Source organism: Tiliqua scincoides, chromosome 3 (assembly GCF_035046505.1).
Source record: "Tiliqua scincoides isolate rTilSci1 chromosome 3, rTilSci1.hap2, whole genome shotgun sequence".
NCBI classification, from domain to species: domain Eukaryota; kingdom Metazoa; phylum Chordata; class Lepidosauria; order Squamata; family Scincidae; genus Tiliqua; species Tiliqua scincoides.
Window position 1 is genome coordinate 10430770 of NC_089823.1, and position 21578 is coordinate 10452347.

The 21578-nt window shown below is 45.4% G+C and overlaps 1 protein-coding gene across 1 annotated transcript in view; it reads right to left on the minus strand.

Annotated features, from left to right (window-relative positions):
• ME3 (malic enzyme 3) overlaps window positions 1–21578 on the minus strand; it is a 107944-nt gene that overhangs the window by 18291 nt on the left and 68075 nt on the right. The window contains exons 6-8 of the mRNA XM_066619332.1: window positions 17130–17291; window positions 12286–12389; window positions 104–213 (exon numbers count right to left, since the gene is read on the minus strand). Coding sequence (XP_066475429.1) covers window positions 104–213; window positions 12286–12389; window positions 17130–17291 — 376 coding nt within the window. The remainder of the gene's footprint in view (window positions 1–103; window positions 214–12285; window positions 12390–17129; window positions 17292–21578) is intronic.

Consider the following 21578-nt stretch of genomic DNA (forward strand, 5'->3'; position numbering starts at 1 on the left):
ACTGGCTCAAGAAGCTTCCACAGAAAATTGGAGAGCTTGGTCCCATGACAACTACATGGCCGAATTCACAGGAACCTTATCAACAAGCATTTGTCTCTCTTACCCTGAATGTCATCGTTGAATGTGCAATATCTGTTGCGGTATTTGTTGAGAAGACGAAATGCGTTGGCATTGGCAAAGTCTTCAAACTGGACGAGGCAATTCATCCCATACCTGCAGGGTTAAAAAGGAAGGCTCAGAGGAGTCGAAAGAGCACCTCCTGTTGGTGTGAGTAGAGGTCTACAGCTTTTAAGCCTAGGTTAATGGGCTGAGTCTACAGCTGTAGAGCCTGCAGTTTTTAAGCTTGAGTTATCAGGCTGAGGAGTTTGGCCAGGGTCTGGTCCACCAAGATTGGTGGATGACTTTTGAGGAAGGCTGGCACTGCACTCTAGATGGTGCCCTTGAGGCCCAGAGCTCAATGCTGGTGGCACCGGAGATAAGGTACCAGACCCTGACTGCTAGGGGCAGTAGTCTGAAAACCTATACAACCCTTATCTCCTTACACAGCCAGAATGTTGGGCGGGATTCTATCTATAGGACATTCACAATTCATGTGGGAGTCAAGGATAGGCCCAAGGAGGAGCGCTGGCCAATGCCCAGTGAGAACTGTGCCACACAATTTGCAAAGGACCCAGAAACCTTTGCAAATTGCAATGATTCGATGGCAGGCTCTTGAGAGTTCCTTGGCAGACAAGTGGATGTGGAATGCATTTGCTGAAAGAGAAAGGCTTGAAAATGGCTGCTCTAGACCTACAAAATAAAACTGAGATCTCGAGATACAGGACTCCAGTTGGCAGCATTTGCCCACTTGTGGCCCAAATTAAAAGACAGAATAAAATTAACAGCCTCCTGGAAAACACACCTGAATAAGCAACAGGAGGAGCATATGGAATGGCTAAGCAAGTTATTAGTGTGTTCAATGACCGAGCAATGTACAGAAAGGGAGACTTAATGGCTCCACTATATTAAAAAGAATAATTTTGCCTATGGGATTCCAAGTGTTGCAAGAGAACTCTGGCACAGAAAAACTTCCTATTCAGTCTCCTGGCTCTCGCTGAGAAATCTGATGTGACCAAGGCGGACACACCAAGGACTTGAAACCAGAAACTGACACTAGACAAGCCATGCTTCATTTATACTTGGGCCATCAAAACCACCATTCAATGTGGCTTTAAAAAGGAGTAGGGTCTTTGTCAGCCTGTCTCACAGCTGAGCTTTTCTTCTTTGTATTTTGAAATTTGTTAATTTTTTTTCCAGTTCTAAAATGTGTCTGTCAGCAGCAAGACAATGGAAGGTGCATTTATGGCCTCCCTCTATAAGGTCAGACAAGGAATTTGGTTGTGTTTTGTCAACCTGCTTGCTTTGAAGAAAAAAAGAAATGAACTCCTACAAAGGCATCCCTCATCTCATTCATTCTTCAGACAAGGACCATCTCTTTAGAGGCCTCTCAGAAGACACTCTTTCAAAACTATGATTTCCCCCTTTTTCTCTGTGTGACAAACTAGAATCAAATTCCTGCCTATGATCTTTACCCAGATGTTCCACAGAGACTCACCTAGATCCTGAATGGGAGTGGAGGAAAAACTTCAGGCTGACAGAATTTATAACGTCTCCCATACACATACATGCAATATATCGCTTTGTCAGTGGTGAACCTCCCATTAAGTCGATGGGGCAAATGCCTGGGTGTGGAGCCTCGCGCGCCTTTAAAACCCCGCGGAAGCCTCTCCGAGGCTCCTGACAGGGTCGGAAACTGAGCATCTGGTTTTCCGGAGTCACAAAGTGTTGGGGAATCTCAGAGAGGCTTCCCCAATGCGTCCTGGAGTTGCACGAGGCTCCATAAGCTCCAGGTAAGTGGGGGGGGGGAGAGATTTGCATGCGGGGGAAGCAGCATCCCACGGGGAGTGCCATCGTGGACGTTTGCCCCGTGCTGCAGGGCTGGAAAGGTCCAACACTGGGCTTCATTATAGTTTCTAATTTGGATACTAGTCTCTCTCTGTGTGTTTTTTAAAAGAACCATTTATACTGCTGTTTTTACCAGTATTATGTATTATTCTAATGTGCTGCCTATATTGTTTTATGCCATGGTATTGTTTTTCTTGTTGTTGGCATCCTTCAGTCTCAGAAGACTATGGTATCGCGCTCTGAATAGTATTCTGGAACAGAACAGAGTGTCCTCTCCAGTGCACGAAGCCTGGGTAAAGTAGATATGGAGGATAGACTGTTACCCATGCAGCAAATCCCCCCTCTCCACATTGCTGAAATGGTCCAATGGAAAGGCAGAAGCCAGTACGGTTGGTTCCAGCGGCATCGCAGGAGTTGCCAGAACGTGACTGTGTTCAGCCATGAACTGCCTCAGGGACTCCGGCTCCGGATTTTGCCTCGACGTTGACTCCTGAAGCCTTTTCCATAACTGGATGTAGCCACAAGGCAGTGGAGGTTTGGGATCAGAGTTTTCCTTCTCTCAGATGAGCTGCCTTTCCAGGCTAACAAGTCCCATCTACCCGGTGGCTGTTTAGTCGCCTCTTACGACAAGTACAGCCAAACTGAGGGCTTATTCTTATCCCCAGCCCCCAGGGGAAATTAAAATATGTTTGTAAAAAAGGTGCAAAATCATAAAATATGCAACTAGGAAAAAGCCAACAATGTTTGTAACATTCCTAGCACGCAGATGCTGTGCAAAAGATAGATAACACTAGATCAGTCTGTAAATGGTACTGGAAAAGTTAACACAGAGAAGGCATAAGCAATGAGCTGGCTGAATAAGAGTTTCTGAAAGACCTCACACTTCACATGCAAAACTAGAAACAGTTTACTACAAGACAAACATACCTTTGTATGTATTTTTCTTGTAATTTTCTTGTATTTATATTATGTTGTTGGCCACCTTGGGCACCTCATTGTGGGGGGAACTGGTGGGATATATCCAGAAACTGGCATTCAGACCAGTGTGAGCAGCAGACGTGTTGGGAGAAGGGTAGGTTGGAAGGTGGGGGTTAGGGGGATGGAAGGGAGGAAGGAGGTTGCACAAGGTTGGGAGGAGGAAGCAGAAGAAGGTGGGGGCAGCCAGAACACAGGAGGGGAGAGGATTCTCTTGTCCATCTTGAAAGGAACAGACAATTGATTGGCTGAATGGATGGCCTGATATTTTTCTCTGGACAATGGAGCGGAGAAGGAGGAGCCCAATGGATGGGGAGGGGGTTCTTGCAATAGGAAAAAATGCCTGGACAGCCCAGGGAGGGGGCAAAGAAGCAGGAAAACTGGGGGGGGGAAGCATTTGCTAGCAATAGAGGAGGAGGAGGAGGGAGGCCCCATTGATCACAATGGGTCCTCTGATTCAAGCTGCAAAGGATTAGTTGTAAGCCTCCCAGCTACTGTGGGTGACCCTCCCTCCGACCTGCTGCTTCAGTCCCCTCACACTGTCCATCCCTTCCTGCCTTGCTTGGATGCCTCCTGGTTGGTTTGTGGCATACCGAACACGGAGGTTCCATTTGGCCATCATGACTGATAGCCATTGATTACAAGAAGATCCCACAGATGTAACTGGGATGTCTAGGGAATGGTAAATCCTCATAATTGGAAGTTCTGGACAGCTGAAGTTTGGCCAACAGAATTTCCAATCTGCCAATATCAGAGCAAGGCTGGGCCACTGGCTGGCTACACCCAAACCTAGATCTGGAGGGTGGCCACAAGTCCTTGAGGTCAGCAGATATGAGCTGGAAAGCAAGGCAAGGATGTTGCATTGCTCTGTTAAGCAGATAGATATAGAACACCAAGCTCTTAGTATTGGTTAAAAAGATTGGCAGAGACAGAGACTTTTTACGGCCTAGTGCAGGGCCCTTCAGTGCCTGGAGTGCTCTGAAGCCAGAATGCACAGAGTCCACAGGAGCTGACTGGACTATATTCCAGCTTCAGAACATGGAAGAACTCAGTCACTGCCCTGTGGCAGTTTCAATGGAGAATGCCTTTTCCTATGCTCTGCATAAGGCTTCAAAGAATCCAAATACCACATGCAGTCCTTGAAACGCTATCATTCTTCCGCCAACTTATTGCGAGTTTTACAGAGATGGACCCATTACAAGCCTTGCTCTGACTGCCCTTGTAAACTCTGCACTCCGGGCTCTGACATTTATGGAGGGAATACTGAAAGGCAACATTCCTTCTGAAGTACTCATTTCTGACCGATGCTCGGGTAAAAAGAATGAGGAAAGCTTCCCGCCCCAAGTTTTGCCCCCCTGCTAGAGCTTGCAAATAAAGAAGGGCAGGACTACATGACGCAGTTAGCAGCATGGATGAATAATATGGCAAGTATGTGTGTCTGGATTCTTAGTTAGCAGATGATGCAAAAGTCAGTGAGGGAAAAAGAAATGATGAAGAAAGCAAAAGGTCATCTGAGATGTGTTGGCACTGAACACAGTCATCTAGGCAAACGTGAACAAGCAGCACATGGCACGGTATTGCTGAATCATGCCATGTCAAATCAGTGAAGTGCTGTACATAAGGCTTTGACAAAGCCACATGAAATTCTTCAAGAAGCCAGTAGCATTACGGGGGGGGGGTGCAGAGAGTGCAGACCGTACTGGGTGATGCGCATGGGGGGATGGGGTAACACCACTACTGGTCAAAATTTTTAAAATCTTGCTATTTTTGGATAATACCATAATGTTATGTATCATTCAATGTCTAATTTCATGCAGATTGCAATGAAAGAAACCGTGTTGAAATATCTCTATCCTATCAAAGGTTATAGCCAAAAAAGCCAGAGGGGCAGGGCAATGGTGCATCACCACACACACCACATAGGCACTGCCCCACCCACTGCACGGGAGGAGGTCCATCACAGGGGTGACAGGCTGGTCTCCTGCACCTGGTGACACAAACCCTAGGGACGCCACTGCAAGAGGCTCCCATTCTTCTACCAACTTACCACTGGTGTTCCTGGAGGGGGGGGGACAAAACGCGAAGCAGCTGCGACTGCTTCGCAGTCTGGTGTGCTCCTGGGGGCATTATCTGGTGTGCTCCTTGGGGCATTTGGTGGGCTGCTGTGAGATACAGGAAGCTGGACCAGATGGGCCTATGGCCTGATCCAGTGGGGCTGTTCTTATGTTCTTATGACTGGCTCTGAAAGTGAGGAGGACGGGTGATTGACATTGGCACTTGGGAGCCTGCACAACTTAAGTGTCGTGTCCCGTCCCCCCCTCAGGGATGCCAGTGCAACTTACTGTGAGTTTTACAGGGACAGGCCCATTACAAGCCCTGTTCTGGTTGCCCTTGCAAACTCCTTGCATGGCAGAAGCTGACATTTATGGAGGGAATATTGATATATTTAGGGAAGGAATTGCCCCTTGCAATTCAAGGAACTGAACTGCGCTCAGTTCTTAGCACATTTGCATTTCCATAGTGCCCTGGATGTGTTGCAGCTGTTGCCAAGGCAACCAAGCAATGTTACTTCCTCAATGAGTTCTGACAATGCCATGCACCGCAGCACATTGCTCTGTGACTGGCCATCCTCACACAAGTTTTGTTTACAAACACAGAGCTGCACACAAGGCTGGGAAAAGGGTTAAAGACCCAAAGAAGCCATTTCTGAGCATGCGCTCACAGTGCAGAACTTGATGGAGTTTGTCTCGACTTAGGCATGCCGGCAGAACACGTGCAATTACCTCGAATTAAATCTAATGCATATTAACTCATACTAATAATGCGCATGGTAAGAATTCAAAGCACATCAGAGTTGGCTCAGTTGGGAACATCCAATCAGGACTGTTGTCAGCATCGCTACTTCAAACTGCAGGCCGCAAGCCATGTGATCAAAGGCTTCCTCATGTAAAGGAACATGTTGTACAGCTTCTTATGGGGGCCCTGTTCAGTTTAGAGCTTCAATCCTGGAAATACAGTGATAGTAACAGGAGAGAGTGGAGGCTTCCCGTTGCCCTGGAACCCATTAGTGGAGCGTTTCTCAAACTGTGAATCAGGACCCACTAGGTGGGTCACAAGCCAATTTCAGGTGAGTTCCATTGATTTCAAGGTATATTTTATTTTTAATATATTAGACTTGACAGTACCAAGGTATGTGACTGCATTTGGGGAAAAGTTACAGTTCTGTACTTTTAACAGGCTACTATATATATATGCTTTTAACAATCGTAGTCAATGGATCTTAACACCGGGTAAGTGTGGATAGGATTGCAGCCTTTTGGATGTTTGAGGATTTTTTTTAAAAACATACCAGCTACAGCTTGGGAGAGTTACGAGGGTTCTTCTTTATTTTAAATAAAGTTTTAAACTTATACTTATTAATTTGATTTTGTCATAAAGGGAGTGTTAAAACTCTTCCTGCTTGATGATTTCATTTCCAGCCATGAAATCACTTCCACATTAATGACATCACTTCTGGTGGGTCCTGACAGATTGTCATTCTATAAAGAGGGTCCCAGTGCTAAGAGGTTTGAGAACCACTGTGTCAGTGGGTTCTGCTGCATTAATTAGTGTGCTGTTTGTCCCTTTTTAGTCTGCCTGATGGACAAACGTGAATTGCTTTTAGGTGCTTTCAGTTGGGTTAGGGGTACTGGCTGAATGAAAGATCTGCATAAGCCTGATTTTCCATTTCTCACTGCTGATGTTTTACAGCCCTAACACCTGATCTCTCAGGATCTCCTGTATGCTGTCAAAACAGGACAAAACTCCTCATTACCACAATTATCCTGGCAAAACGAGCTGTGATGTGAAAGGAAATAGGAGAGGAGAGTTGACAGTTTAATGAGACTTCTACGACAGTGCCTGCAAGAGTGTGGGAGTGGATCTGCTCTGCTCACAGGACATCCAGCAAGCGAACTGAACTGCTGCTTTGAGGATGGTCCAGGGGCCAGCACTTTCCGGATATCTGGGAGCGAAGACTGGCACTGTGACTGTACAATGTGGCCAAGAAACGAGCCCAATGGGAGATGTGCAGCTGAATCCTACATGTGTTCACTCTGAAGACAGTGTTGGGGATCCTGTATTTGATAAATACCAAATTAGGTGTGATTTTAAACACAGTGTTGGCTCTTGCATGCTTGCTTTTTCTTATGTGAAAAGAATGCATGGCGGATCCAATCCTGATGAGGAGAGAGGCAGGGGTAGGCTTCACCCCCCCCCCATCCTAGCATGGTCCTGATCCAGCAGACTGGGCCTGCTGCATTTGCTGTTTAGAAAGGGGAAGCTCTCCAGGGCTAGCGGTGTGATTAAAGCCACTTTTAATTTGGTGTGCATGCATCAGATTTTAGACTAACAGCCCAATCCTGAGCTGCCTGGAGCATGGGGCTGCCACTGCACCAAAATGGCTACCGTGGCATCCAACACATAACTAGACTGCCTGTGGCGAATTCTCAGGGGAAGGGGACTTTAGCTGGGCTTGCACTGGGCTAGCTCTGCTGCTGGGCCCACGGTAAGGGCTCGCAAACATGCCTTTAGGCACATTTGCGTGCCGGCAGGCACTGTTCAGGATCAGGCCCTAAATCAGGTAAAGTCAGCAACTGCATAACTATTGAAAATTTCACTGGTAAATTCTGGTTTCAAGCTATTATAATGCTCCTTTGTTGGCAGCCTGAATCGCTGAATACTTATGAAGAAGAGTTAAGCTTGCAGTGAGATTCATGCGTGTGCTAGTTAAAACCTTTGGAGTCCTTCATGGACTGAGATCTCACAGCAGCTTCCTTTCCTATATGACCCTTCCTGATTAATAAGATTCTATAGTAAGAGTCCTGGACAGAAGAAGTATTTCCACAGAAGTACAAACTAGTTAGGTCACTGAACTTTGCAATTAATTCGATCAGAACGCACAGTTTATTTGTTCGGAACAGTCTGGGTGCAATACTGACATGATTCACTGCAGCCAGCATTGTGGGTCCATTGAGAGCTTTTGGGAAAAACACACGTATTTCATTTAGAATTCTCCAGTGATGTACAGAATTCACAGAATTCATGATTCACAGAATAAATTTGTAAAAACCCAGTGGAAAAACAGTGGTTTAGACTAGCCTGCCCATGTAAACTGTCTTGAATGCTGTCTAAACAACAGAGAAAGGTGATATATAAATACTGAAATAATGAATGACTGAATGCTAACTGAGCTTCTGAACTGAGCTGTTGGAAGTTTGACAATGAGTAGCTTAAACAAGAGTTGGGAGAAGTAATAATAATAATAATACATGTATTTATATACCGCCTTTCTTGGTTGTCAGACTTTATTCAAGGCGGTTTACATGGGCAGGCTGTTCTAAATCCCCATAGGGATTTTTACAATCGAAGAAAGGTTCTATCTTTCAAGAACCACAACATTCAGATGGATCATTTTGATCTGGTATCACATTCTGGCCTCCGGTTTCCTCCCACGCAAGCTGACAAGCAGCTCCTTCATCTCTCACATGGAGGGCAGCCAAGACGCTTTTTCGCTCACTCCAAAGAGCAGGTGGAATAACTCGGCTCAGCTTGTCAGCTGCTTCAAGGTCTCACCATTCACGGTGCCGGTGGCCTCGAACTGGCAACCTGCGGATGTTATCTTCAGGCAAACGGAGGCTCTACCCTCTAGACCAGACCTCCTGCCCGGTCTCAGCTGCAGGACCCTTCTCAGCTGTGGCCCTGAGGCTCTGAAATGCCTTTCAGGCAGAACTACAAGTATGCTTTTATGCTCTTCCATGTTGAGTTTTTGCAAGAAACATAAGCGCAACTTGGTGCTTTTACAGGTCTTTGAAGGGTCTTCAAGGCCTTTGTCACTCACTCAGATTGGCTGTTAATAGTGGCTGAGAGTGTGGGATCACTGTCTGCTGTTGAATACTGTTTTACTTTCTACTTTTCTGTTTTGGGCAGCAAACCCATGCTTGGTACCATATCTAGGACTACCCTCATGATAGAGCACTTGAGTGTGCAACTGTTACCCTGCACATAATAATAATAATAATAATAATAATAATAATAATAATAATAATAATAATAATAATAATAATAAAACTTTATTTTTATCCCGATCTTGCCCGATCTTGTCTGATCTTGGAAGCTAAGCAGGGTCAGGCCTGGTTAGTACTTGGATGGGAGACCGCCTGGGAATACCGGGTGCTGTAGGCTTATACCATAGTCTTTCGAGACTGAAGGTTGCCAACCATTTTTGAGTGTGCCATCTTTCATTCCTTTAGTTAAGAAATTCCTTTAGGCATTCCAGTGGTGTTCCACGCTACTGTGTCGCCCAGAGGCACACCTTCAGGGGTGTCGCCCCTCCAGGCCCACTGCCTCTCTTCACAGAGGTCTTTTGAGGGCTGGGGAAGCCACGTGTAGCCTCCCTAGCCTCCAAAAAGCCTCCTAAGACCTTTTGGAATCCTAAAATCAACATTTCGGCTTTTCAGTCAAAAACTGTAAGTGATGATTTTCAGCCTCCAGAAGGCCTTTGTGAGGGGAGACAGCGGTCCCAGAGGGGTGGCACCTCCAGAGGGTGGCTCCTGGACACGGGGAAGGGGCAGTGGAGGCCAACCTGAGGCATCCGTTGCCCTGGACCAAGTGACCTCCCTGGACTCCCCCCGCCAGGTACATCACTAAGGCATTCCTTTAGTTCTCTGGTAACAGGGCTGAAAAATATATCTAAAACCTAAGGGCCCAATACTATCGAACTTTCCAGCACTTTCCAGCACTGCTGCAGCCATCCCAATGGAGCATGCGCTGCATCCCGTGGTTGAAGGCAGTCCAGAGGCCTCCTCAATGTAAGGAACATTTGTTCCTTTATTTCGGGGCTGCATAAGCGATGAAAAGTTGGCTAGGATTTGACCCTAAGAGAGCTACACCTAGACGCCATAGAAAACAGCATGTCAGATAGCCCAGAGATCCAATTTTGCAAAGGCCTATATTCACTTGCTTTGGTATTCTCAGCAGGAATGCTTTATACATGCCAGGTGAATCAGGATAAACCAGCAGTTTAGGCACAAGAAACTTTTTTTAACTGATCCTGTTTGGGGAGAATGGGCTGCATTAACATAGTTAGTCTAACTCCTGTTGTATTGCAATTCCAAAATCTATTTATTGCTAACGCTGAGAAATAATGACCTGCTCGAGGGCCCATCATCAAGTGGTTAATTACAGGCCTGCTGATTATAGGAAAACCAGAACAGCTGTCTGATGTTATTAATGAATTGCAATATCGGAGCCGTGACTGCCTGCAGTCCCCTCTCCTGTGTCATGATGCATTCCCCGCTTCTTTGAGGCTGTCTGAGGAATTGCCAAAGGAATAGCTCATGAGAATTTAACAGTCTGCTTTCTGAGTAGCAAGAAAGATAAGAGTTTTTAATTTGGCGGGGGGGGGGGAGGGCTTGTGTCTACAAAACAAAACATTGTGTGAAATCAGTATAAAGGAAAAACAACAATCTCCAGGGGTAGGATGTACGCTAATCACTCTGACAATTCTGAATGCTTTTGTTACCAATTGTAAGGCAGAGTTGGTTCCAGGCTATTTTGTACCCAAGGCAAAGCTAACTACTTGCACCCCCCACGTGCCCAAATTGCCAATTTCAATTTTCCCAAAAAAGATGTGCTGTAGAAAAAATGAAAAAGCACAAAAATTAAATCTTCTAAATTTATTTCAAATTGCAAGAATAAGTATAAAACGGTGTCCTCCAACGTCTGTGCCCTAGGCAGCAGCTTAGCTGAGGTGTAGTAAGGCCACACCTGGAGTATTGTGTCCAGTTCTGGTCACCGCATCTCAAAAAAGACATAGTGGAAATGGAAAAGGTGCAAAAGAGGGCAACTAAGATGATTACTGGGCTGGGAAACCTTCCTTATGAGGAAAGGCTACGGCGTTTGGGCCTCTTCAGCCTAGAAAAGAGGTGCCTGAGGGGGGACATGATTGAGACATACAAAATTATGCAGGGGATGGACACAGTGGATAGAGAGATGCTCTTTACACTCTCAAATAACACCAGAACCAGGGGACATCCACTGAAATTGAGTGTTGGGAGAGTCAGGACAGACAAAAGAAAATATTTCTTTACTCAGCGTGTGGTCGGTCTGTGGAACTCCTTGCCACAGGATGTGGTGATGGCATCTGACCTGGATGCCTTTAAAAGGGGATTGGACAAGTTTCTGGAGGAAAAATCCATTATGGGGTACAAGCCATGATGTGTATGTGCAACCTCCTGATTTTAGAAATGGGCTATGTCAGAATGCCAGATGCAAGGGAGGGCACCAGGATGCAGGTCTCTTGTTGTCTGGTGTGCTCCCTGGGGTATTTGGTGGGCCGCTGTGAGATACAGGAAGCTGGACTAGATGGGCCTATGGCCTGATCCAGTGGGGCTGTTCTTATGTTGGCCTAATGATAGCACCTGCCCTTTCACCGGAGGGTATCTGTGTGTGCCTCAAACCAGATCTTACAGCAACGGTCTCCGGGCCCTTACATCCCTAACGTGCACCACTGGTGTCCTGGCCTGTCAATTAAGCATTAAACCAAGGCAGCAATTTTCAATTGGTGTGCCGTGGCCATGAAAGATTTGCAGGTGTGCCACAGGAGTTTGGAGCACAGTGTCTGAATATTGCTGAAAAGTTCTTCCAAGTTCTGCCTTCTCTGCAGAGCCATCGGAAGAAGAGGGACAATTTGTACAGAACCCTTTGGTACTACAACTGCCCTAGAAACAAAGCTGCAGAACCCGGAAAAGCCTCCCGGAAGCTGTAAGTGAGTATACAAGAGGCGAAGACCATAGAGATCAGTGTGCCTTCCTGCAGGTGAGGTCATATGATTGCTCATTCATAAAATAATTTCCTGCAGGTAGGAAACTAGCAATTCAGGGAGAAGGGTTCTAGTCAATGCTTTCCCCTGACATACTATTTTTCTCTTTACAAGGAATCCTTTGTTTGAAAAAGCAATTGGTCAAATGAGCCTCCTCCTAAAGGTTGAAATGGGACAGCCCAGATACAGGCTTGCTAACACAGTGGGAACCAGGCTCCGGTCTCAAGAGTCTATGTGAGATACACCAGTCCCTTCTGGGAGGGCCTGTGATGACAACAGGAAATTATATTGGATGCCATCAGATTTCCATGGACATCAACAACCTTTACTCAAAGTGTTCAAGTACAAAGCGTAATTTCTCGGACCACCCATGGGGGCATCCACTTAACTGATTTTCTTTGCTCAAATTCCATTTGAAGATTGACTGTTTACTTGCCCAGTTTTAACCTCTTCTAAAGCAAAGCTGCTAACGGGCAGAAGATACTTTCACATTAAATTCCACTCACTTGCTAGCAACTGCTTGCATAAACTCGTCGATGAGGTCATCGTACTGTTTCCCACGAACCCTCTTATGCTTCAGGCCAATGTAAAGTGGATCGTTCAAGAGGGCCTAAAAAGAGAGAGAGAAGAAAATAAACTTAACAGTGGGCGCCCCTGCTCTACACACAGTGAGCAGGGTAAGTGTGCGAAACTGGGTCCATCTTCTGATCTCACAACATGGGAAGCAGTGGAATGAAACACGTCAGAAGTGGAGGGGTTGGCCAATTCTGTGTTAGAGTGGACAGGGATTCTGTAGGCATGGAAACAAACAAGGACAAATCCAGCACCACCAACTTATGCAGCCATTCACACATTTGCATCCTCATAATAGCCAAACCTGCTTTCTGAAATCAAATCAATTGTTAATAGGAGTTTCAGGGAAGGAGATCTCAGCTTTGGAGATCTGGAACTTGATGGCAAAAGCATCCAGCTGCTTTTTACAAATATGGACATATTTAGGCCTTATTTTTACAGCTCTGAGTCATGCACGTGTATCACTGTTTGTATAAAAACTATTTTCCACCAGAGCCTGAATGCTGATTCCAACTTGGAACATCCAGCCTCACTGATGACTCAAAGGAAGGGCTGCCTCTGAAGTGCTGGGTTAGCCTGGTGGGAAACAGGATTCTGGATCAAGTGATGGAAATAGACACAGGTGTATTGGCTGGCTGGATGACTCACTGGCCTTGGTGAGTAAGTGGAAAGGGATTCTGTTTTCATCCTGGATAGCTCAATCAGCCTTAGCAAAGACGAGGGATGAGAGGGCACATCATGAAATGGCCTATTGTCCTGCACAACTTTTCCAAAGCTGCACAATTGGCATGTAGACAGTGTCACTTCATTGTTTACTTCAAGCTGCAGGGGCACAGCTGTGTTCCTTTACCAGGAAGCATAAAACGGGATTCCCCAGACTGTGACTCATGATCCTTGCCATTGTGCCATAATGAGGTTTACAGAGGAAAAGGCATCATTTCATAGCAATATTTTCTGTGTAGACAAAGGTATTGCCAGCTGTTGCCTGCATCAGCGGTGGAAAACGGGGGCCAGATCTCAAATTCAGAAAACTCTGAGAAAGCATTAAAAAGGAACTGCTGTCAAGGTTAGCCCAGTTGTTTTCTTCCTCTGCCATGTGGGATCCAGCATTGAACTTGGTTTTGTACAGAGGTGTCTGTATAAGAAGAGTGTTACCAAAAATCCATCGAACCCAACCTTTCGTTTCCAGACATCACCAGTCCCATCATTCTAGAATGCTTACAGGCAGGGCACAAAAGCTACAGCTTCCAAGTTGTTTTTTCGCCAGCATTTGGTGTTCAGAGGTAAACTGCTTCTTATCCTGGAGGTTTCATTTCATTATCATGGCTAAAAGATGTTGAGAAGACCCATCACTGATAAATTGGGAAAATCTTTTTTCAATAGCCATTTAAACCAGCACTTCTTAACCTGTGCCTTCTGATGTACCACTTCTCATGTTCTACTTAAGTATCACCAATATCTAAAAGGCTATTGGGGTAAATAATTTTTTTAATGACTGAATCGTATTGTGAAAAATATGGTCATGGTTAATTATGGGCAGCCCAATACTATCCTGTGCTGGAATAGGCAGGCCAACTGGATCCTGCATAGGGCAGGAGGTGACTGCAGCACAACTTGGAGCAAGAGGACTTTTTCCCTTTCCCCATGCAGTGGAGCAGCAACCCCTATGGGGCTACTCGGATATCCGCCAGTGAAATCACTGGTGCAGATCCAAGCAGCCTGATGTAACACCAGCTGGGCAGGAGGGGGGTTAGGACACAGCCTAGATTGCCCAGGTCTGCCCCACCCCCCTCCCAGGCCTGGTTCGCCCACTGGCCCTCCCTCTCCCCACTCTCTCTCTGCCCCAAAATGCTCCTGTTCTGCCCTCCCGACACTCGTCCCAGAGCTCTCCGCACTGCTTACCTTCTGCTAGCACAACCTTACCAGTTTTTGGCAACGTGGAGGCTGAATGCAGCCTCCATGTGCCAGTGTACATCCATGCATTGGCATGGCAGACTCCTGAGTAGCCGCAAACATGTTTTATGGCACATTTGCCACACTCCTGGGCCGGTGTAAAGGACTTATGCTGGCCAAGTGCACCATTAGGATTGATGGTCATGACCCACCTGTTTGAGTACTACTGAGTTGGGTAATAAAGTTCTTAAATAAAGAAATAAAATAAATAGGTGTCAGTATGAGAATGCCCTTAACTCGCTCCCTTTAGAAATTTTTTTAGCAGCGGGCTGTTAGAGGGACCAGCAAGCTGTAGTAGATGCAGGGACTAATCCTATCCAACATTCCTGTGCTGAGGCAGCTACAGTACAGCCCAGAGGTAAGAAAAGAAATGTTTCTTTACGTTGAGGAGGCCTCCATGACTCCCCCCGACCACAAGATGCAGCACACACTTTGTTGGCACAGATGCATCGGAGCTGGAAAGTTGGATACGATTATTAACACACTGCCAGCCACTCCTACCTAAACCCCTGTATGGCAATAGTGCTGGAAAGTTGGATAGGATTGGGCCCACAATCTTGGACTGAGGCTATGGACAACAGGGTCCAAATCCCCACTCACCATGAAGCTCACTGACTGACTTTCAGCCAGTCACTCTTAATCTAATTTCAGTCCTCAACAGGATTGCTATATAGATAAAATGGAAGGGGAATCACGTACACACACCCCTGGAGGATTTAAATCCTCAGTTTAAATCCATTTAAATAGGATGTACTTCCAAGTAACTCGCTCAGGATTGCAACCTTGATCTCATATTTGAAACAGCACTGAGTCACTCTGTCTTTTGCTTCATCAGCCCATATTTTAGATAATAAGTTGTCAAATAAGAAGCCAGCATTGTTTTTTTCTACAAGGACCATTTTGTTGCCTGAACTTGGCCACATCAAATAACCACGAGATATTTACAGACCAAAAACATAAAAAAAATATTTGCAGATGTCCCTTCTGGCATGGGCTAAAACTGCTGGATTCTATCCTTTTGGAGTCATAACGGAGAAAATCATGAACAGATGCAATTCTCTTGTATTATCATCGCGTGCATTAAAGTGTGCGATTTGACAAAATACTGAAATTAATTAGGCCCAAATCATCCACCAAGGGATTTTCCATTTGCTGAAATATAATCTCCTCTAAACATGCACGGGAATGTGTTGGTTTCCTTGCAATTACCACAGGAAAAGTAAAATCTGCATCTGCCCAGCCAGGATCTTTTTAACTTGTCTTATCGGGCTGAAAGATGGAGCTGACCCCTTCCACTCCTGTTGGCCGGACACCAATTTCAGTTTGCAGCCAGGGTAATGGGAGGGGATCCAGCATGTACCTGCTGAAGCACTTCAAACCACACTGGTTGTACCAGCTGAAAAGAACTCCCAGGTCATTACAATGGTCACCTGCATCCATGGGTGGATTCGGACAACCAATCACACTTCTCAAAAGTTTCAGGTTGGCACAGACTTCATTAATTGTGCTCACTGGTATAACAGTACATAAGAACATAAGAACAACCCCACTGGATCAGGCCATAGGCCCATCTAGTCCAGCTTCCTGTATCTCACAGCGGCCCACCAAATGCCCCAGGGAGCACACCAGATAACAAGAGACCTGCAAGGCCTCCTGGGAATTGTAGTTTAAGAACATAAGAACAGCCCCACTGGATCAGGCCATAGGCCCATCTAGTCCAGCTTCCTGTATCTCACAGCGGCCCACCAAATGCCCCAGGGAGCACATCAGACAACAAGAGACCTCATCCTGGTGCCCTCCCTTGCATCTGGCATTCTGACATAACCCATTTCTAAAATCAGGAGGTTGCATGTTTGGTATGTTGGTCAACTGACCTACCAAGTACTTCCAGTTGACTGATCAATTGACAGTCTCTGATTTGATTGCTGTCAAATGTCATCACACATTTCATGAAACCAGGAATGCTTTTTTTCAGCACGGTATCATTTCTTAGCAATGGCAGGAGTGGTTGATGCACAGCCCTGCAGCAATTAGGGACAAATCTAACCTTATTTTACTTCCACCATCACCTGTTCTTTTTGGCTGCTTTTACTGATAATTTTACTTTTAAGATTGCATTTTATTGTGCTTCATATTCATAACAGAAAAGGCAATATAGAAAAGGTAAGGTACACGTTCCTTTATAAATATTTAAATCTTTAATAATAAATCTTTATCATTTTACATTTGTGTAATCCAGAGTTACTAACATTGGCTGCAATCCTAACCACACTTTCCTGAGAGTAAGCCCCACTTAACAAAATAGGACTTACTTCTGAGTAGACCTGGTTAGGATTGTGCCCTTTAGTAAGTAATGAATAATACCCATTCCAGGGTCACACCCCCCAATTCTAACCAGCATTGGGCTGGCGCAAAGGGGTTATTATGATAGTGGAAAAGGAAAGGAGTGGAAACCGGGGTGGGGAAGAGGGAGGATTGAGGCCGGGAAGGGGGAAGTACTGGTGGCAGCAGCAACACTATTGTCCTAACCTCCTTCCTGGCCTCTACCCGTCTTCCTGGGTTCACTCGAACTTGTGCCACCAAACAAGCTATTGCAGATCCAAGTAGACTCATTTGGGCAAGACACCTACCCCTTGATAAGGGAGCAAATGTTTCCTTACCCAGAGGAAACTGCCAAGACTGCCCCCACCCCCTACAATTCAGCGGGTGCTCCAGTGGCATGGCTGCATTGGCAGGGGTGGGTTTAGTTAGGATATGGCTGATCATCATACATACACACGTGGTCCTAGAATATCATTGAAAGAAAATATGCAAATAGTCTCACCTCATTGTCTGTGCCGACATCTATAAGGACAGGAAGGCACTGCTGGGGGTGAACTCCACCACATGCGGTGTACAGAGCAAGTTTTCCTACTGGGATTCCCATGCCGTAGCTTCCAAGGTCCCCCAGGCCTAGAATTCTTTCTCCATCTGTCACCACAATAGCCTGCAAATGAACAGAAAAATCTGCTGTGGGGAAAAGTATTTGGTGTGGCTTTGGGTGAAACAGCGGAGTCACCAGGGTTTGTATCACCTTGTACAGGAGGCCAGCATGTCACCCCCCCTGATGGAACACCTCCCATGCAGTGGGTGCAGTGATACACCATCACCCCACTGGCTATAACTTTTGATAGAATAGAGATATTTCAACACAGTTTGTTTCATTGCATTCTGTATGAAATTATGCATCAAATGATATATAACACAATGGTATTACTTGAAAATATCAAGATTTAAAAAACTTTCGGCAGTAGCGGTATTGCCTTCTTGTGTGTATCACCCAGTGCGGCCTGCACCCCTCTAGCAATGCTACTGGAGTGAAAACTGACAGAACATTGATAGAGCTGTTGGGCCAGTTTGGAAGCCTCTTCACCTCTTTCAAGCATATATCTGGCTGGTAAGTTCTGCAAAGAGCTACTGCAACCTTTGTGATCTACAGAGGGCAAAATATAATATAAAAGAACTCTAATTCTGGTTTTTTCTTCCTTCTTTTAACTAGTATAATTTGGCTTTTCTTAATCTTCAACCACTGGGACATGATTGAATTTGCAGCTCAGTACCTGCTACAGCATAAACCACAAAAAAGAAAATCAAGGGTCTAGTTAGCAAAAAGACTATGGTATTTGTAAACTCTGATTTCCTTACTATGATGGCAACTGATTTGTAGTTCCTGCTATACTTAACCACTGTGATTAATGCATGTCGGTTTCATACTGTTAAATTATGACTGCAATCGTTGGTGGTAATTTAGGACTTCTGCATAAATGCCACTGCAATTAAAAGGTGGTCCATAAGTGCTGCAGGGTTGGAGGTCCACTACACTGCATTAAAGAGATATGGGGTGGCAGCCACACCCCTGAGGGCCACCTCAAAGAAGACACAGGAGTTCACCATGATTCAGAAAGCTGCCTCATATTGAGTCACAGCACTGGTCCATCTATATCAGGGGTGTCAAACATAAGGCATGCAGGCTGGATTCAGCCCATGCAAGCTCTTTATCCAGCCCTGTGATAATTGGGCTCTCCCCAGTGCCGCTTTTTCAGCAGCCCTGCTTCTGCTGAGGCCCTGGGAGGGAGAAATGGAAGGAGGCCTCAGAAGTCAAGGAATGCTATGGAAGACGGAGCAGTCCGAAAGGGAGGGAGGTTCTGATGAAGTGCTGGAAATGCCCAGTTGTCACATGTGCTGCTCTTTCAGCAGTGCTGCTTCTGCAGAGATGTCACTTTGCAGAGCACCTGAGCTGAAACAGCAGCCCGCGTGATAACGGAGTAATATCTCAGAGTAATAATTGGGCTCTCTCATATCTTGAAAATATGATTGAGGTTTGCATATTTTCTCTTCTGTCATTTGCAACTCATGAGTTCCTGAGAACGAAGTGCTTATTTCTGGCCATCACCTGCTTAATGACAACACATCCTGCTTAATGATGTCACTTCCAGCCCACAGCAGGAGCCATGAATGCTATTCGGTTCACTGCATGAAATGAATTTGATGCCCTTGATCTAGATTATTATTGTCTGCATGAACTGGCAGAGGCCCCTAGAGTTACAGACAAGGGTCCCTCCCTGAACTATCTGGAAATGTCAGGGATTTAAGATGGGACCTTCTGCATCTAAAGCATCTGCTATATCACTGATTTACTGCACCCTGTTGTTAATTAACAAACCACAGTTCCCTGACTCTGTACATTCCACAGAACTGTGGCTTATTCTGAAAGTGAAAGCAACTCTTTTTCTCCTGTACACAAAGGAGGAGAAGCACAAAAGCCCACAGCCTTCTCAGTTTCCTTCTTGTAGAGCAGGGGTGGGCAAACCCCAGGCTGGGGACCATTTGCAGCCCTCAGGGTTCCCCAATCTGGCCCATTAGGTGCCCCAGTCTCCAATGATCCTCTGGCACATCAGAGACTTGTTGGAGCCCATGCTGGGCCTGTAACTAACGGTTGCAACTATCAGATGTAAGCTGTGGGCCGAGAGAGCAAGGCATTTTATAGTTGCCATGTATTTTCTGCTTTTCCTTGGGTATTATTTCAACCCCCATCCCATTACCTCTGAACAACTTATGTCTCCATGTGTTTCTGGCTTGGTCTGTATGTTTTCACTGCAGCAAACGGTTCATAGTTCTCATGTGGTTCTACATGCCTGTATTAAAGTGCTCATGTGTATTATAAATAAGCTCAGAACATTCATTCATATAAGTTCCATCTCTAATATATTCATTTATGTAAATTTATTCAAATTAGAAATATAAATTAATTCTTTTTTCCCCCCAGCCCCTGACACAGTGTCAGAGAGATGATGTGGCCTTCCTGCCAAAATGTTTGCCCACTCCTGTGGTAGAGAGAAGCCATACGTCTGTTACGTCTGAACTGAGCCAGAGAGAGAGAGAGAGAGAGAGAGAGAGAGAGAGAGAGAGAGAGAGATCTTCCTGAAGAAACTTAACAGAGATTGTGCACATCACAAAGCAAATGCAAGAACAGAAGTTTATGGAATATTTTGAAAAGTCTACCTGCTTTAGGGAGTGGGTGGAGGAAAATGAGAAAGCTGTGTTTACTTAGGAATGGAATATCAAAACTCATGAGGACATTTTTTCCAGTTCAGAAGGAATTTGTTTCAAAATATTCTTAACATACTTCAGATGATTAAAGGAAGAAATCATAGGAGGATTTAAATTCATGCCATATGGTTTGAGGGTTTTTTGATTTAAGACAAATAGGTGTTGCTACTCAGTACAAAGTTGCCAAGGGATTTGGCCATTTCCTTCTTGTCCAAGCCCGTCAAGGAGTTTTTATCTGAGCAGATAAATTATGCAAAAACTTATCAATGGATAATCAGTTGTGGCAGGGCTGTGGGTGAGGTCAAGCTATTGTTTTAGTGGAAAAAATCATGTGAACGTGTGGATTCGTAGTTTGGATGTCTAACTCTGCTCGGCATCTGGCTTCCATCGGTCTTATTAAGCACATTGCGGGTTCGATGCAGATTTTGCTCTTAGGAAGTTTTCTGATTGCACCTAATCAGGAATTAGTTAGGTCAGGGGATGTTCCTGCTGCAAAAGGCCAGTCAAAGCTAAATGCCAGATTCCAGTTTAAAGGAGCTTAAACAGGCATCGTACATCACATTCTTAAAGCTTCCGGTAGCAGCGAAACCTTGATTAAAAGAGAATGTTTCATACATACTGCCTTGTAGTAAATGCATGAATTCCACTTACTTTCAGAATATTAATTTAATATGTAAAAATATAAAATCTGACAAACTTTTAAAAAACATTTAAATTGGGCATCAGAGAAAAGAAAAGAATAATCAAGCTATCAATTAATGAATTTTGAGCTGATCAACCACCTATTATTTAACCAATTAACTCGAGACTATGGTATCGCGCTCTGAGTGGTGGTTCTGGAACAGTGTCTAGTGTGGCTGAAAAGGCCGATTTGGGAGTGACAATCCCTTCCACACTGGGAGCAAGTGCAGCCTGTCCTTGATCTGTCTCCCTGGCTATGGGCCTTCCTTCTTTGCCTCTTTGCCTCAGTCTGTTGGGCAAGTATCTCTTCAAACTGGGAGAGGCCATGCTGCACAGCCTGCCTCCCAGCAGGACACTCAGAGGCCAAGGTTTCCCATCTGTTGAGGTCCAGTCCTAAGGACTTCAGATCCCTCTTGCAGATGTCCTTGTATCGCAGCTGTGGTCTACCTGTAGGGCACTTTCCCTGCACGAGTTCTCCATAGAGGAGACCCTTTGGGATCCAGCCATCATCCATTCTCACGACATGACCAAGTCAATGCAGGCATCTGTTTCAGCACTGTATACATGCTGGGGATTCCAGCTCGTTCCAGGACTGTGTTGTTAGGAACTTTGTCCTGCCAGGTGATACCAAGAATGCATCAGAGGCAGCGCATGTGGAAAGCATTCAGTTTCCTCTCCTGTTGTGAGCAGAGTCCATGACTCACTGCAGTACAGAAGTGTACTCAAGATGCAAGCTCCGTAGACCTGGATCTTGGTATGTTCTGTCAGCTTCTTGTTGGACCAGACTCTCTTTGTGAGTCTGGAAAACGTGGTAGCTACTTTGCCAATGCGTCTGTTTAGCTCGATATCAAGAGAAAGAGTGTCGGAGATCGTTGAGCCAAGGTACACAAAGTCATGGACAACCTCCAGTTCGTATGCAGAGATTGTAATGCAGGGAGGTGAGTCCACATCCTGAACCATGACCTGTGTTTTCTTCAGGCTGATTGTCAGTCCAAAGTCTTGG